Genomic DNA, 16214 nt, shown 5'->3' on the forward strand with positions numbered 1-16214 from the left:
ATTTTAATACAAGAAATAGCCGATTCAACTTTAACTTACCAGAAAGAGTAGGTAGTATTGGAAATTCGTTTTATTACAATGCCATACAACATTGGAATTCCCTTCCCAATGGTGTAAAAGAAATAGGAAACTATGATCATTTTAAGAGGAAATTAAAGGAATACGTAATACTTGACAGTCAGAGAAGAGAAGTGAATGACATGTTATATGATTGAAATTTTTATTCTTCTGTCGGTTCATACTTGTTCATGTTGTATATACTTATGTTTTCGTACGTTATAGAAATTCTACAAATTCATCATTATTTTCCTCTTCTTCCTTCTCCTCTTTTTCTTCTTCTCCTTCTTCTTTTTCTTCTTGTACTTAATATCATTTATATCATCAGTTTATTTTGTTATTATTATTATTATCTTTAATAAGTAGTTCTTTTAATTTTCTTATCTGTCTGTAAATATTACTATTTTAACTTATTAATTTTATACATGTCTGTAACTGACCCCACTGGAAATAAGCTCTCGAGCTTTCGTGGGTTATCTTGTTCAAGCTGACTTATTTTTGATCTGTTATTATTGTAAATTGTTGTATGTTGGAAGCTTGTCGAATAAAAATCAATCAATCAATCAATTATGACCAACAGTGAATATCTCATCTTTCGTTATTGTCCCTCATTTGGTATTCAAAGAAGTTGCAAAAATTTCATTTGAGTTTATATGGAGGGGGAAATGTAGAATTAAACGGCCAATGTTGTATCAGTATTATGACTTTGGAGGATTAAGAAAGATTAATTTTGAAATGTGTGGATCAAATGTCTTTTGTTTGGAGAGACAAAATTTGGGATGGAAATTGTTTCTGATTATTGCTTACAGTTTGTGGGTGGTAGATTTATTTTTTATGTGATTATGATATAAAAAGATTAAAATCGTTTTAGATACTCCACCGTACTGTATGGAAATGTTGCAAGCATGCCAAAAGACATATAATTTAAAGCCTATCTTTACTAGTTTACAGGAGAGATGCAAGGTCACTGACAGGCGGTTATCTCATAAAATCAGCTCTCACTTAACATAAGAAAAAGAGGATAATGTGGACGAATGGTCACCGATTAGGTATTGTTTGCTTTATAGAGGGCGCCGAGTAGCTGTAAGTAGTGCAGTGGGGATTTAAAATATTTTGATGGTTATGGATCCAATTATTTTTAATAATCGGAATATATGTATACATGGAAAAACTATATATTTGATAGATACTTGTTTGAAAGAGGGATTGTTTAATTGAATCACTTTATTGAGAAAACGATAACACAGAAAACGTTTTGAAATGCATAATATGTACTTGCAATTGTATTTCATTTGTAGATTATAGACATGATCTGAATTACAATTCAGCATTAATATTTCGAATTGTCACTGCCATAGGTCAAAACCGTTCGTTGCACTTTAAAAGAATCCTTGATTTATTTGATGTATTATCTGTGTGTATTTTATTTTAAACAAACATGTTCGGTAATATACTGATTTGAAGAAATCTCAAATGTTATGAATAATATTACTATAGTATAAAGCGCAATACGTCATGTAAGTGTACTTTTTACGGAAAATGTCCGATTTTCATACATAAAAAACGATAGTTATTATCTGCTAAAATACTGAGTTCATGCCGAATTATCACGAAAGCAATATTAATGATGGATCATGGGCTTCAGCTTAACTTTATACATCTTAGCACCGCTAGTAATCATTGGCCCGAGTGAAGTAATACATGTCTGTAAAATTTCACTTGTTCTGGGCAAAGTGGATGGGGCGAGTGGAATGTGTTACATAGTGTTTCACTTTGCACCATGCATGTTCAAGTTCATAGCATTTAATAAAACTGATTATTTGAGAAACATTGTTTGTGTCATTTGTTAGTGGTAGTCTTGATGAGTTAAAAGTATGAACCAAATGTTTTTGCTTTGCTTCGTTATTCTGTTCTTCAATTACAGCTATCACTTACAAGTTGCCTGTGTTGTTATGTCTTACACCGTGGCACAATGGATAGACACTCAATGTTTTGACGAAAGTGATGAAAAAAATATTTTGAAATATACCATAAAAGTGTACCAAAACGTACGGTGATAATGAATAACAATTGCAGGTACACGTAGTAACTAATTTTAAACCTAACTGTTGTTATCAAGTTACTCCATGGATTCATTTCACATAATACCGACAATAATAAGCTTGTATAGCAATATGCCTATTTGTCTTTGTAATAGTAACATAAGATATTTACCTTTTAGGAAAAAACATCAATTGGAATGTAGTCGATGATTTTCAATCAAATATTACTTTAAAAAATATGCACCAAATCGACCAAAATGAGTTGAGAAAATATTTAGCTGCGAAACAGCCGGCCGAGTGAGCCCAAACTTTGTTTGGGGGGGCCCTGGAAAATTTGAAAAATCGACCCCCCCCCCCCCCTTGAGCGCCAGGGGAGGGGGCTCAACTCCAAAAAAAAGTAAAATTAACGTGTTTTTACACGTTTTTTCCCAGGGGTGGGGGCCTCTCCCCTGGATCCGCCACTGGGCCCACGTCCCCCTCAGACACCCCTGTCTGCGCAAGAGCGGAAAGTGACGCGTCAGCGCCACTTTATATTTTACTTGATTGTGTACCCCCCCCCCCCACATTCGTTTAAAAAGATTGACGCCCCTGCTTCCAACCAATCATGCTTTAAACCCACTAGAACTTCATAAAATACCAAGGTAATTAACTGCTCTTTGTTAAAGAAAGGATTGGTTTAGGCAATGAAGGAGCTTTCAAATTCAATTGCATTTACATTTCCAAATGTCATTCATGTTTGTTTTTTATAAACATACTTACCATACATGCTATAACAAAATGTTGTTATTATCCTAAATCACTCCCGAAGCAATTAATATCTTTTAGCCCCGCATTATGCTCCTTCTTTAAAGCGACCTAGTGCAATTTTACCCCCTCGGATTGACCCCCAAAACTCGCTCGCATCCTATAAGTCTATTTCATTAAAAAAATATATTAAAGGTCTATTTTATTATTTCATTACGAGACTGCATGTGCTTATATTAACACCCCATTTGTATTGGAAAATCCGACTGATCCGAGAAGCAGAGAACAGAATGCTACAATCAGGGGCGTAAATCCGTACCGACGAGTGGGGGGGGGGGATGATCGGCGATAGCCATCACATACAAGCACGAGCACACGCCCACACTAATTTACGCAAGCGCGCGCGATCGCGCACGCACAAACACACAACACACACACACTCACACACTCACGCACTCACGCACTCACACACACACACACAACACACACACCACGCACACACACGAACAAACAGCAAACACACACTTACCCAAACACATGTACATAAATTTATACATGCAGGCACGCACATGCCAAATTTGACAACCATAAAGTAAAAGAATTGGACATATTTCGAAATACTGACAGCAGAAAACTGTAGTGTTTTATTATAATGAATTCCGAAATAAGACGACACACATTCAAGTAGTAACAAAAAGATTGAGTATTTCGTCAGGAAGATGCGAAGTCTTTATTTTGAGTCCCATCACTTAGAAAATGATGTATAATGGTCAGGGGCGTCGCCAGACCTTTTTTAGTGGGAGGGGGGGGGGGTGTAGAGGCCAACGATTATCGACAAAACTAGCCCCCAATTACCGACAAAATTAAATGTCCCAATGTTTACAAATTTAACCCTATATACCCGGGGCCGAAGGCTAGATTGTTTTTCCTACGGACAATCTATAGTACTTGCGTATGCATTTTCCTCGACGACATAAATATCCGAATTATTTCTTCAACTTAGTCAGCATCATAACTATATATTTTAATGCAGGCGCGGAGCTAGGATCTCATTTTAGGGAGGGGCGGTAGTGAGCAGGCGAATCACTCAAAGAGCGCCTACCGCGCCGGAAGCTCAGACATTTCCTTAAATTATTAGGAAAAGAAAACGATTTATTGTACCGTTCTCGACTGTTAACCCTTGTCTGAATGAATTCCCCCCCCCCCCCCTCCCGCGCGAAGCGCGAAAGCTTTGGCGTTTCATTAAATTATTATAAAAAGAAGACGATTTGCTGTACCGTTCTCGACTGTTAATCCTTGTCTGAGTTCAGTCCCCCCCCCCCCCCCCCGGCCCCCCTCCCGCGCGGAAATTTTGGCGTTTCATCAAATTATTAGAGAAAGTAGACAATTCGTTGAACCGTGCTCGACTCTTAATCCTTGTATGATTTCAGTTTCTCCCTCTCTCGAAGCTTTGACATTTCATTAAATTATTAGAGAAAGTAGACGATTTGTTAAACCGTGCTCGACTCTTAATCTTTGTCTGTATTCGGTTCACCATTCCCGCGCAAAGCGCGGAAGTTTTGACGAGTCATTAAATTATTAAAGAAAGCAGACGATTCGTTGTACCGTTTTCGACTCTTAATAAGCCCTATCTATCTGAATTCAGTTTCCCTCTCTCGCGCGAAGCGCGAAAGCCTTGACGTTTCTTTAAATTATTAGAGAAAGCAGACGATTGGGTGTACTGTTCTCGACTCTTAATCCTTGTCTGAATTCAGTTTCCCCCTTCCCGCGCGAAGCGCGAAAGCTTAGACGTTTGATTTAATTATTATAGAAAGAAGACGATTCGTTGCACCGCTTTCGACTCTTATTAATACCTATTTATCTGAATTCAATTCAATTCATTCAATATAAACAACAAATTAATTCATTCATAGACCTACATAAACATCACATGCATTGCAGCCCTTAAATATCACCCCCTCGTCCCTTAAGTTTTAGGTGTGGACAAATGACAACCACCGAGTCGGACTTGGGCAATGCAACAGTTACCGTATTATTTATCACTCTCAATCAGATGCATTCACAGTTTTCACACCTCTTAAAAATGTTTCTGGAATTCATATAATGATACATGTACTGTGTTTATTAATTAAATCTAATGAATTCTTTAATTTCCTCAGCCAAATCCTTTCTCAAAGGACTTACCTTGCAGGCTTACCTTGAAATAACTGAAGAGACAAACGGCCACTGTAAGTCTTGAACACGCCAGGTCTGGAACTTCACTCTTCATCTACCCCACTCTCCCCCCCCCCCCCCCCCCACACACACACACACTCCGGGGTCGGAGGGACCGCATGCGCGTTCCTAAAATCCCCAGGAAAGGGGTACTCTTTCGCGCAACAAAATCCGGCCCGAGAATTGTTAAAAAAAAGGGGGGGGGGGGAGTATTTGACTTTTCACCCGGAGATTTCTTTAAAAGGGGGGGGGGTGGTTTTTTTTTTCTTTCTCTCTTTGGACTCCTGAGAAATGTAAAAAGGAGGTTATAAAATATCTTGAATATCATAGAAAAATTTATCAAGTCCCGGGATCAAATTCCTGAATTCCTGCTAGCTTTGAAAGCTCATTCAGGATTATTTCATTTTGAAAAGTAAAAACATTGGCCCCCGGTCCCCCTCGATCGACTAGAGCTCACCTGAAATTAGGGGGGGGGGTGGTACATTTAGCAGTGTTCCGGATTGGGGGGGGGGGGGGTCTCCCAGGCAGGAAAAGCCAGCGAAAAGCCGGCGAAAGGGGGATTCAGAAATGTTGGCAGTCCTGAGATAGGGGGGTGCTTTCAAAGGGAGTTCGAGCATATGCGTACCCTAAAAACACTGAGTGGGGGGGGGGGGAGCCGGGCATCTACTGTACATACTGGCGCACTTTACGTCTGGGCTATAATAATACCTTGCAAAATAACAAAAAAATTATTCTGATTACTCTTAACGATTGTGACATACTGTATACGTGTAGGCTATACAGTTATACATACATTAAACAAAATAACTCATTTCTCATGCATTATGCTGAAATTGAGACAATCACATTTATTTTTTTCTTCTTCTTCTTCCTTTTTTTCTCTCTTTTTGTCGGTAATCTCAGGGGGGATATTTGAACAGGCCATCCCCCATTCCCCCCTCCCCCCCCCCCTCCCCCGGGATTTACGCCCCTAGCTACAATGGTCATGAATAGCGATCAGACAGAATATCTAACTGTCAGTCTGAAAGTGGACTGAGGCCGGCCCCGGAGGCGGCTCGACGTATGTGTAACACCAACTTTTTTGAAAAACCGGACTGAGGCCAGGTGGACTCAGTCCACCTCTGGATGTGGTTAGAGGCCGGCCTCAGTCCCGCAATCAGTAGGTGTAACACCAAAGTGGACTCGGGGCCGGCTTATAAGCGGAAGTGACGTGACCTGTCATCATAAATCAACATAATACATCGCGCCCTTTGCCACCTTCTCTTATGTTATTCTTTGTTTTTGTCATTCAATAACTTTCTCTTTCCGTCTTTCCCTGTGTTATTCTATGTTTTTATTATTCTATCACTTTCTTTTTCTGTCTTTCCTTATGTTATTCTTTGTTTTTATTATTCAATCACCTTCCCTTATTGTAAGTGTATTTGATTTAGTCGACCAAAAGGTTAGAGCGCCATCTTCGGCGACAGACTTTTATAGACAGAGTTTCAAAGTCAAACAATGATCAATGAAGAACAATGAGAAATCGATGATTAATTGCAACATATTCTTAGCTGCAGACAAGTTAATTGACTAAAAGGAGGCAAGAAGGTCAGTACTTATTAGCTTGCAGTGTTTCAGTTGTGGGAAATATGTGTATAATTATGATATTCATGCCATAACTTTGAGGCAGGTGCCCATGTATAAGAATTTATGTTGATGAATCTGTGTATAAGAACTTAAGTTGTATTAATTTATAGAAGTGTGAAGACTATTCAGGAAACACAAAGAAATAGTAAGGTTAAGTAAATGGCAAGGTTTGGTATAATGCCTATGGGTCACGCCCAAATTTGTATTAAGGAACCTGTAATTATTACATGGATAAGGAACCTGTAATTATTATTGCATTTTAATTAATGCCCATTTTTTGTTGTATGTTTTCTCACAGTTTTCACGGAGTGAAAAGAACAGAGTCAAAAGAAAGGAGTCAAAGAAAGGAAGCTACGCTCCTACCAAAGAATAAAAGAACACTCCCGTAAAAACCTTGTTAACTTGTCGTTATTGATTGGCTGCAGTTACAGTGAAAACTTCTGGCTCTAAGATTGGTTACTGTTCACTGTCGACAAGATGCCAGAGGAAGAAGAGGCTAAGCGAACGAGATCCGACCCGAAGCCAACCGAACTTGGACTCCAGCACCAAAACGACCAACGTGAACTGGAGTTTCGTTATTCATTAAGAGGTTGGCGTCAAGCGGCCAATAAGTTGAGAGCTGCTTTAAGTGATGAAGAACTCGTATTGGTCATCAAGCAACAGAGAGATGAAGTCCAAGCTGCTATGGACAAGGCAACGGTAGTTCAGGATTCTCTCAGCAAGATTAAGGTGTCCTTAAAATTGCATGATGACAGCTTCGACAAGATTGAAGAGGTGGAGGAGCAGCATGCAGAGCTGATGAAACAAACCCACGAAAGAGTGAAGGTTCTACAAGGAGGCTCTGTAACCCAATCGACGTCATCCAGACACTCCTCTAAACCTTCTCCAAAACGACAGAATGATTGTGAAGAGTGGGTCAACGCCGAACCAAAAGATGACCCACCTACGATGGAGAAGATTAACCCAAGAGCTCAGGACATTGAAACGGGAAACTCGTTAGCAGCGAGTTTAGTGGACCAGATGAGGATAAGTCACCTGCCCCCTCCAGAGCCCACTCAGTTCGATGGAAGTCCCCTCCAATATCCAACTTGGAAAAGAAGCTACGACCTCCTAATAGAAAGAAGAGAGATAAACGCAGCAGATAAGTTCTATTATCTTCTGAAGTACATAAAGGGCCAACCCTTGCAACTGGTACAAGGATACGCATTGCTAGGTGATACCAACTCTTATGCTGCAGCGAAGATGGCCCTAGAAAGGAGGTACGGAGATCCCTTTGTCCTATCTAGCGCCTACAGGGATAAATTGGACTCTTGGCCCAGAATCAGCAACAGAGATGGTCAAGGTCTTCGAATGCTGTCTGACTTTGTGAAACAGTGCTGTACAGCAATGACAACCATCGGAAATCTGGCTCAATTGAATGATGAGAGGGAAAATAGGAAGATCTTGGCTAAACTCCCAGACCACCTGATTGTGAGTTGGGGTAGGAAAGTTGCTCATTGGAAGAAAACTCATGGAAATTTCCCATCATTTCATGAGTTCAGTGACTTCATTGAGGAGGAGGCCAATATCGCATGCGACCCAATTACCTCTTTGTATAGTGTAAAGGAGCTGAAGGTAGACAAGCAGCGGACGATTCCAGGCGCAACATCCATGTATGCCTCGACAGATCAACGCCCTCAGCATCCAAGAAAGGGAAAGAAGCAGGAGTATGTATGTGTGCTCTGTAAGGAAAACCACCAACTAGGAGTTTGTAAAAGGTTCCTTTCAATGACTTTGAAGGAGCGAAAGACCTACGTACGAGACAATGGACTGTGTTATGGTTGTCTCATAAGAGGACACACATCAAGAGAATGCAGAAGGAGAGACACATGCAGTGTCTGCAAACGGCGACATCCCACTTCTCTTCATGAAGACTGGAATCGGAGTAATCAAGTACAAGAGAGAGATGTGAGAATGGAGATCCAATCGTCTGATCATGAGAGTTCTAACGCAACAGAAGAACTCCGGTCATCGAGTTCTCACACAACAGTAAACCACATGACCTTGAAGAAACAGGCTGTAAAGTGTTCAGCAGTTGTTCCAGTCTGGATATCACAGAAGGGCAGATTTGATGAAAGGCTGATATATGCATTATTGGATACTCAGTCGGACACCACATTCTTGCTGGAATCTACCAAGGAAGCCATGAATCTACAAGGTTCAAAGGTGAATCTTCTTCTTTCTACTATGTCCAAGAAGGATGAGAGGATCCCTAGTGAGAAAATTCAAGGACTCACGGTTCGTGCTCACAACAGTATGAAGACGATTGATCTCCCTGCAGTCTATACACGAGACATCATGCCCGCAAATAGGGAGTATATTCCAGTGCCTGAAGTGGCTATGTCCTTTCCTCACCTGACTGAAATTGCAGAGGAACTGCTACCACTACAAGACTGTGAGGTAGGATTGCTGATCGGATATGATTGTGCACGTGCTCTAATTCCTCGCAGCATAATTCTTTCTCCTGATGATGATGATGGACCCTTTGGGATGAAGACAGATCTAGGTTGGTGTGTTGTGGGTATATCAAGTCAGAAGGAGTTTGCTGTCAGCCCCGACGACAGAATAGGGTTCAGTCATCGATTGATCACCTGTGAGATACTCCCTGAGCTGACTGAAAGCAAAACTGCAACCAAGGAAAAGGTGATGTTCTCACACAACGTCACCATCAAGGAAGAGATAAGTCCTTCATCGGTGCTGAGGATAATGGAAGCAGACTTCTCGGACCTAAGAGACAACAGCGAACCTTCCTCACATAATGATGTAAGATTCATGAACATCATGAAGAATAATGTTCGCTTAACAGAAGACGGACATTACGAAACTCCACTTCCCTTCAAGGAAAAGGAACCAGATCTGCCAAACAACAGGTATATGGCAGACAAGAGACTACAACATCTCAAACGAAAGTTTGAAAGAGATTCAAACTACCACCGTAGATACACAGAGAAGATGGAAGCACTCTTAGAGAAAGGGTACGCAGAGTTAGCACCAGAAATCAAGACAGCTGATAGTCCAGTCTGGTATATTCCCCACCACGGTGTTATACAGCCCAACAAACTTCGGGTCGTATATGACTGCAGTGCTCAGTACAAGGGGGAATCCCTTAACGATTATCTTCTCACTGGACCAGACCTGACAAATGCTCTCGTAGGCGTACTCTGCAGATTCAGGAGAGACGAGATTGCATTCAGTTGCGACATAAAGGAAATGTTTCACCAATTCAAGGTGAGAGAAGACCACCGTGACTACTTGAGATATTTGTGGTGGAAAGACGGAGATATTCTTCGAGAACCCATTGAGCTGCGTATGACTGTCCATTTGTTTGGCGCATCTTCCTCCCCAGGCTGCTCCAATTTTTGCTTGAAGCAGACAGCTACTGATCACGCAGACGAATTTGGAAATGATGTGAAGGACTTCATTCATCGGGATTTCTATGTGGACGATGGATTGAAATCCGTTCCTTCTACAAAGGACGCTATCGACCTAGTTTCGAGAACAAGACAACTGTGTAAGAAAAGTGGACTGCATCTACACAAGTTCATATCTAACAGCAGAGAAGTAATGGAATCTGTTCCGGAGCCTGATAGAGCGAAGGGAGTCTCCAAGACGGATCTTATGGGAGTTGATTCACCCATGGAAAAGGCTCTGGGAGTTCTATGGTGTGTTGAGTCCGACACACTTAAGTTCAGGCTCACTCTACATGACAAACCCCTGACGAGAAGAGGAGTCTTAGCCACAGTTATGTCAATCTACGATCCATTGGGTCTGCTGGCGCCAGTTGTACTGCGAGGAAAACAGATCTTGCAAGAACTATGCAGGAAAGCAGTAGACTGGGATGATCAACTGCCTGATGAACAGAGAAGCAGCTGGGAGAAATGGAGAGCTGATTTGCATAATCTGGACTCAATCTCCATACAAAGATGCTACAAGCCTGCACATTTCGGAGAAGTAAAGACAACGCAACTTCATCACTTTTCTGATGCCAGTACTACTGGTTATGGCGAGTGCACATATCTAAGGCTGACTAATGATGAAGGAAAGGTGCATTGTACACTCCTGATGGGGAAGGCCAGAGTTGTACCTCTCAAACCAATCACTGTACCACGTCTGGAGCTGACAGCTGCAGTTGTTTCAGTTAGAGTCAGTGCATTTCTTCAGAGAGAGTTTGTACCCTCAGACACTGAAGAGTTCTATTGGACGGACAGCAATGTAGTAATGGGCTACGTTAGTAACGACTCGAAGCGCTTTCATGTCTTTGTTGCCAACCGTGTGCATCAGATTAGACAACACTCTTCCCCCTCACAATGGAGACATGTGGGTACACAGGATAACCCAGCTGATATTGCTTCTCGAGGAGCTACAGTCAACCAACTCCTGTCTTCCTCTTGGTTTACTGGCCCAAAGTTCCTGTGGGAGAGCAACACAGAGAAGTTCATTCAAGGTGATAAGTTTGATGTGAAGTTGGATGATCCAGAAGTGAAGAAAGCTCATGCAAACGTTGTACATGGTCACTCTAAGCCTTGTACCTTTGAGATCGATCGTTTGGACAGATTTTCCTCTTGGCACAGAGCTAAAAGGGCAGTAGCAAACTGCATGAGACTGAAGGCGCATTTGAGAAGGCGATGTCGAGAGCGAGGTCTGAGCAAGTCATCCACCACTGGAAAGACTTCATTCCATGGTGAGCTACAGAAGCTTACTACAAGGGAACTCAACAAAGCACAATGTGAAATCCTGAAGACCGTACAGAGAGATGCATTCAGTAATGAACTGACAGCTATACAGAACCAGTCTGGTAAAGGTAATGAGATGAATGCAAACAAGAGACACAGGCGTAAGCAGCAAGGGTATAGTCGCTTTCATCGTCTTGACCCTTTCATCGACGCTGATGGGATACTGAGAGTAGGTGGACGCCTAAGTTGTGCTGAAGGTTCCTATGAAAGTAAGCATCCAGCTATTCTACCTCAGGACCACCATATTACAGAGTTGATAATACGACATTGTCACATTCAGACAGCTCACCAGGGACGAGGTATGACCATCAACCAACTGAGGTCCAGCGGCTTCTGGGTCTTATCTGGGAGCTCAACAGTCTCTAGACTCATAAGGAAGTGTGTCACATGTCGTAGGCTACGTGGCGAATCTCAATGGCAGAAGATGTCAAACCTGCCTAAGGACAGAGTAGAGCCTACACCACCCTTCACATACAGCTGTATGGACGTGTTTGGTCCATGGGTAATCAAAGAAGGCCGAAAGGAACTGAAAAGGTACGGCCTCCTCTTCAGTTGTATGGTTTCTAGGGCTGTGCACATTGAGACACTAAATTCGATGACAACCGACTCTTTCATCAACGCTCTTCGACGATTCCTATCCATTAGAGGTCCTGTGCGCCAGCTTCGTTCAGATAGAGGCACTATCTTCATCGGGGCTGAAGCTGAGCTAGGAGAAGGTAGTAATACACACCAGGACAAGATTCAGGAATTTCTTCTGAGGAAAGACTGTGATTATATTCACTTCAAATTCAATGTCCCTTCGGCTAGTCACATGGGAGGTGTATGGGAAAGACAAATACGCAGTATACGTCGTGTGCTAGAAACATTGCTGTATGAAGCTGGACAGCAGCTTGATGACGAGTCCCTGCGCACCCTCATGAACGAAGCAGCAGCTATCGTAAATAGCAGACCTCTGACTGTCGACAATTTGAATGACCCTACACATCCTGAGCCCCTGACACCGAATCATCTTCTGACGATGAAAACCAACGTGCTGTTGCCGCCTCCAGGACACTTCCAACGAGAGGACTTGTACTCTAGGAAAAGATGGAGGAGAGTTCAGCATCTCGCGAACGAATTCTGGAAGCGTTGGAAGCGAGAGTTTCTCCAGAGTCTCCAATCACGTCAGAAATGGACTTGCCCACAGCGTGAAACCCGTATAGGTGATGTCGTAATAATGAAAGACGACAATCCAAGAAACCAATGGACGCTAGCCAGAGTAGTTGATGTTTACCCATCCTCGGACAATCATGTGCGTAAGGTTAAATTGGTGATGGGTGACCCCAAGATAAACAGTCGCGGGAAGCGAATCTTCCAACAACGTTATTTTGAACGACCAATACATAAGCTTATCTTGTTAGTCGCGCATGAAGACCAGGGGAAATTCCCTGACAAGGAGCCACAAGGCTAGGGGGTTGAACTTGGTTGACAAGGAGCCACAAGGCTAGGGGGTTGAATTTGGATAACAAGGAGCCAAGGGGTCTGAATTAAGACTAATTTATGTTATCATTTGATATTGTTCATTGTGTCTGAAATTGAAACTAATTTGAATTTTCGCAGACATTGTGTTTGATAAATGTGATTTCAACCAAAATTCTAAAGTCTGAAAGGGAGAATACCTTCAATTTTCTAAATGCCGCTTTGTTTTATGTATATGTATACTGGTTTGATCATAATGCTAGAGTCTGGATGTAAGACTAAATTGAAATGTTTAAGGTTAAACATGCTTTATTTTTTGAAAGGGTCAACTTGGAATATAAAACTATTCCCTCGTTAATAAAGGTATATCTGTGTCTGAGATGAAAACTACATCCAAGAGTCAAGTGAGACTATATTTAAGACTATTCATTTCAGTGTAAACTTACTAGGGTCTGAAGTCAGACTTGTAACCTTGTGACATTTCATTTGTTTGCAAAATGAATTGTGGACATAAGGTTGATGCTCATTAAATCATATCTATGTGTCTGATGCAAGACTAAGGAGTTAATGTTATTTAACAAAATTTATACATGCATAAAATAATTTTTAAGATTAAGGGCTAAGACTAATTTGAAACAAAATTTGAAGTCATGTATTACTATACAATACATGGATGGTGTTTTGGTTACAGAGTCAAATTTATGCATTAGTTTAGATTCTTGATCTCTGAACGTCTGTTATAGAAGGATTAGAATTGAACATTATAAGTTGTAAAACCAGTTAAACTTATAGATTGAAGCTAGTAAATGGAGCTAGTGAGTATAGCTAGATGCATTACATTTACTTCTAGATGTGCTTTGTATATATACAAAGTTAGAAATGTTAGTTCTGTAGAACACGTAAGAATTATCGCAGGTATGTCAAATAGTTTATTATGGTAAATTAGTTGTACTAATTTAAAGGAGCCATGTAAGTGTATTTGATTTAGTCGACCAAAAGGTTAGAGCGCCATCTTCGGCGACAGACTTTTATAGACAGAGTTTCAAAGTCAAACAATGATCAATGAAGAACAATGAGAAATCGATGATTAATTGCAACATATTCTTAGCTGCAGACAAGTTAATTGACTAAAAGGAGGCAAGAAGGTCAGTACTTATTAGCTTGCAGTGTTTCAGTTGTGGGAAATATGTGTATAATTATGATATTCATGCCATAACTTTGAGGCAGGTGCCCATGTATAAGAATTTATGTTGATGAATCTGTGTATAAGAACTTAAGTTGTATTAATTTATAGAAGTGTGAAGACTATTCAGGAAACACAAAGAAATAGTAAGGTTAAGTAAATGGCAAGGTTTGGTATAATGCCTATGGGTCACGCCCAAATTTGTATTAAGGAACCTGTAATTATTACATGGATAAGGAACCTGTAATTATTATTGCATTTTAATTAATGCCCATTTTTTGTTGTATGTTTTCTCACAGTTTTCACGGAGTGAAAAGAACAGAGTTAAAAGAAAGGAGTCAAAGAAAGGAAGCTACGCTCCTACCAAAGAATAAAAGAACACTCCCGTAAAAACCTTGTTAACTTGTCGTTATTGATTGGCTGCAGTTACACTTATGTTATTCTTTGTTTTTATCATTCAATCACTTTCTCTTTCCGTCTTTCCTCATGTTATTCTTTGTTTTTATCATTCTATCACTTTCTCTTTCTGTCTTTCCTTATGTTATTCTTTGTTTTTATCTTTCAATCACTTTCTCTTTCCGTCTTTGCTTATGTTATCCTTTGTTTTTATCATTCTATCACTTTCTCTTTCTGTCTTTCCTTACGTTATATTTTGTTTTTATCATTCAATCACCTTCTCTTATGTTATTCTTTGTTTTTATCATTCTATCACTTTCTCTATCTGTCTTTCCTTATGTTTTCTTTGTTTTTATCATTCAATCACTTTCTCTTTCCGTCTTTCCTCATGTTATTCTTTGTTTTTATCATTCAATCACCTTCTCTTATGTTATTCTTTGTTTTTTATCATTCAATCAACTTCTCTTATGTTATTCTTTGTTTTTATCATTCTATCACTTTCTCTTTCTGTCTTTCTGGAGTCCGCTCAAACGTCAGCTCGTGAAAAGGCGACGTGAGGCCGGCCTATGTGTAGACGCAAAATTGCGGGCCCGAGATCATGTGTAACAGGGGTTTGATTATCTCGAGGTGGTTTCAAATTGCAGGCGTGAGGCCGCCTCCGGGGCCCGCTTTAAAAGCCGACGCATGTGTAACAGGGGTCTGCTCTCCTCGAATGAGAAGTAAGATCTTCCATGGATGTGTCGGTCGATCAAGTTTCTGTCCCCCTCTAATGAAAGTGCACGCAATCTTCATGGTGTCTATTTTGACCAGCATATGAACATGGATAGACATATTGGCCCGTATTCTGAAGTCGTGTCTAAATAAACAGTTGTTTAACTTTAGAAATCACTAAGTTAGCAGTGGCGGATCCAGGGGGGGGGGGCCGAAACGGCCGCGGCCCCCCCCCCCCTATTGGCGGCGCAAAAAAAAAGGAAGAAAAAAAAAGAGGAAGAAAAGAAGAGAAAAAAAGAAAGGAGAAGAGGAGAAAAAAAAGGAGAAGAGAAAGGAAAAAAAGAAGAGTAAAGAAAAGAGAAGAGAAAAGATAAAGAAGAAAGCCCCCCCCCCCCCTCCCTCCCACTCCAGGGTCGGAGGGACCGAATTTGTGTTACCTAAATTTCCGATAAAGAGTTACTTTTCACGCAACAAAGTCCGGCCCATAATACACAAAAATCCGGCCCGTACTGACTTTACACACCGGACATAGAGGGGTGCTTTCAAAGAGAGGGAACATACATGTGCGTACCCTAGATAACACTGAGTGGGTGGGGGTGGGGGAAAAGAAAAGTCGGGTGAGGGGGAAAGACAAGGAAATGGCGCTAAGTGACAGTAACGACGAATAAGGGAAAACTGTAATTGGGAGATTTGGGGGTAATTCCAGAAGGCTTGGCAATCGTTATTGAATAGGGGGGGGGGGGGGGGCAGGGCCAGCCGCATAAAATCTCGAGCCGCGGATTCAAACTTAAACGTTAAGAACAGCCCCTGCGGTCATCACTCTTTAGTGAGAAATTTGAAAAGGGCACAATATTGTGGATGTCTTTTAAATAGAAGTTATATAACCAACAGTCAAATTAACGGTATAGGGCCGCTTCACAACTCTTATTTTGCACTTCATTTGGATTCAGCTCATACCAACTCGCTTGTGCTTGTATTTGAACTCATGTTGGTAGTAATCATGGACAGGGG

General features: G+C 41.0%; 1 protein-coding gene and 2 long non-coding RNA genes across 3 annotated transcripts; all 3 read left to right on the plus strand.

Annotated features, from left to right (window-relative positions):
* The first annotated feature begins 6473 nt into the window (after positions 1 to 6473).
* LOC115924940 lies at positions 6474 to 7075 on the plus strand. The gene is made up of 2 exons (XR_004064492.1): positions 6474 to 6644; positions 6982 to 7075. It is a non-coding gene; the product is annotated as an uncharacterized LOC115924940 (long non-coding RNA).
* An 85-nt stretch (positions 7076 to 7160) lies between these two features.
* Positions 7161 to 12905, plus strand: LOC100890944. Its single transcript, XM_030988297.1, has one exon. It carries the CDS (start codon positions 7161 to 7163, stop codon positions 12903 to 12905), a length of 5745 nt encoding a protein of 1914 aa, XP_030844157.1.
* Positions 12906 to 13551: 646 nt separating this feature from the next.
* On the plus strand, positions 13552 to 14489 carry LOC115924938. Its single transcript, XR_004064491.1, has 2 exons — positions 13552 to 14058; positions 14396 to 14489. It is a non-coding gene; the product is annotated as an uncharacterized LOC115924938 (long non-coding RNA).
* The last annotated feature ends 1725 nt before the right edge of the window (positions 14490 to 16214 follow it).

The sequence above is a fragment of the Strongylocentrotus purpuratus genome, unplaced genomic scaffold, assembly GCF_000002235.5.
Source record: "Strongylocentrotus purpuratus isolate Spur 01 unplaced genomic scaffold, Spur_5.0 spur5_scaffold_17, whole genome shotgun sequence".
In the NCBI taxonomy this organism is placed as follows: Eukaryota; Metazoa; Echinodermata; class Echinoidea; order Camarodonta; family Strongylocentrotidae; genus Strongylocentrotus; species Strongylocentrotus purpuratus.

Coding starts and splice junctions, on each gene's coding strand:
- LOC100890944 (XM_030988297.1), top strand. CDS start 7,161: ATGCCAGAGGAAGAAGAGGCTAAGCGAACGAGATCCGACCCGAAGCCA.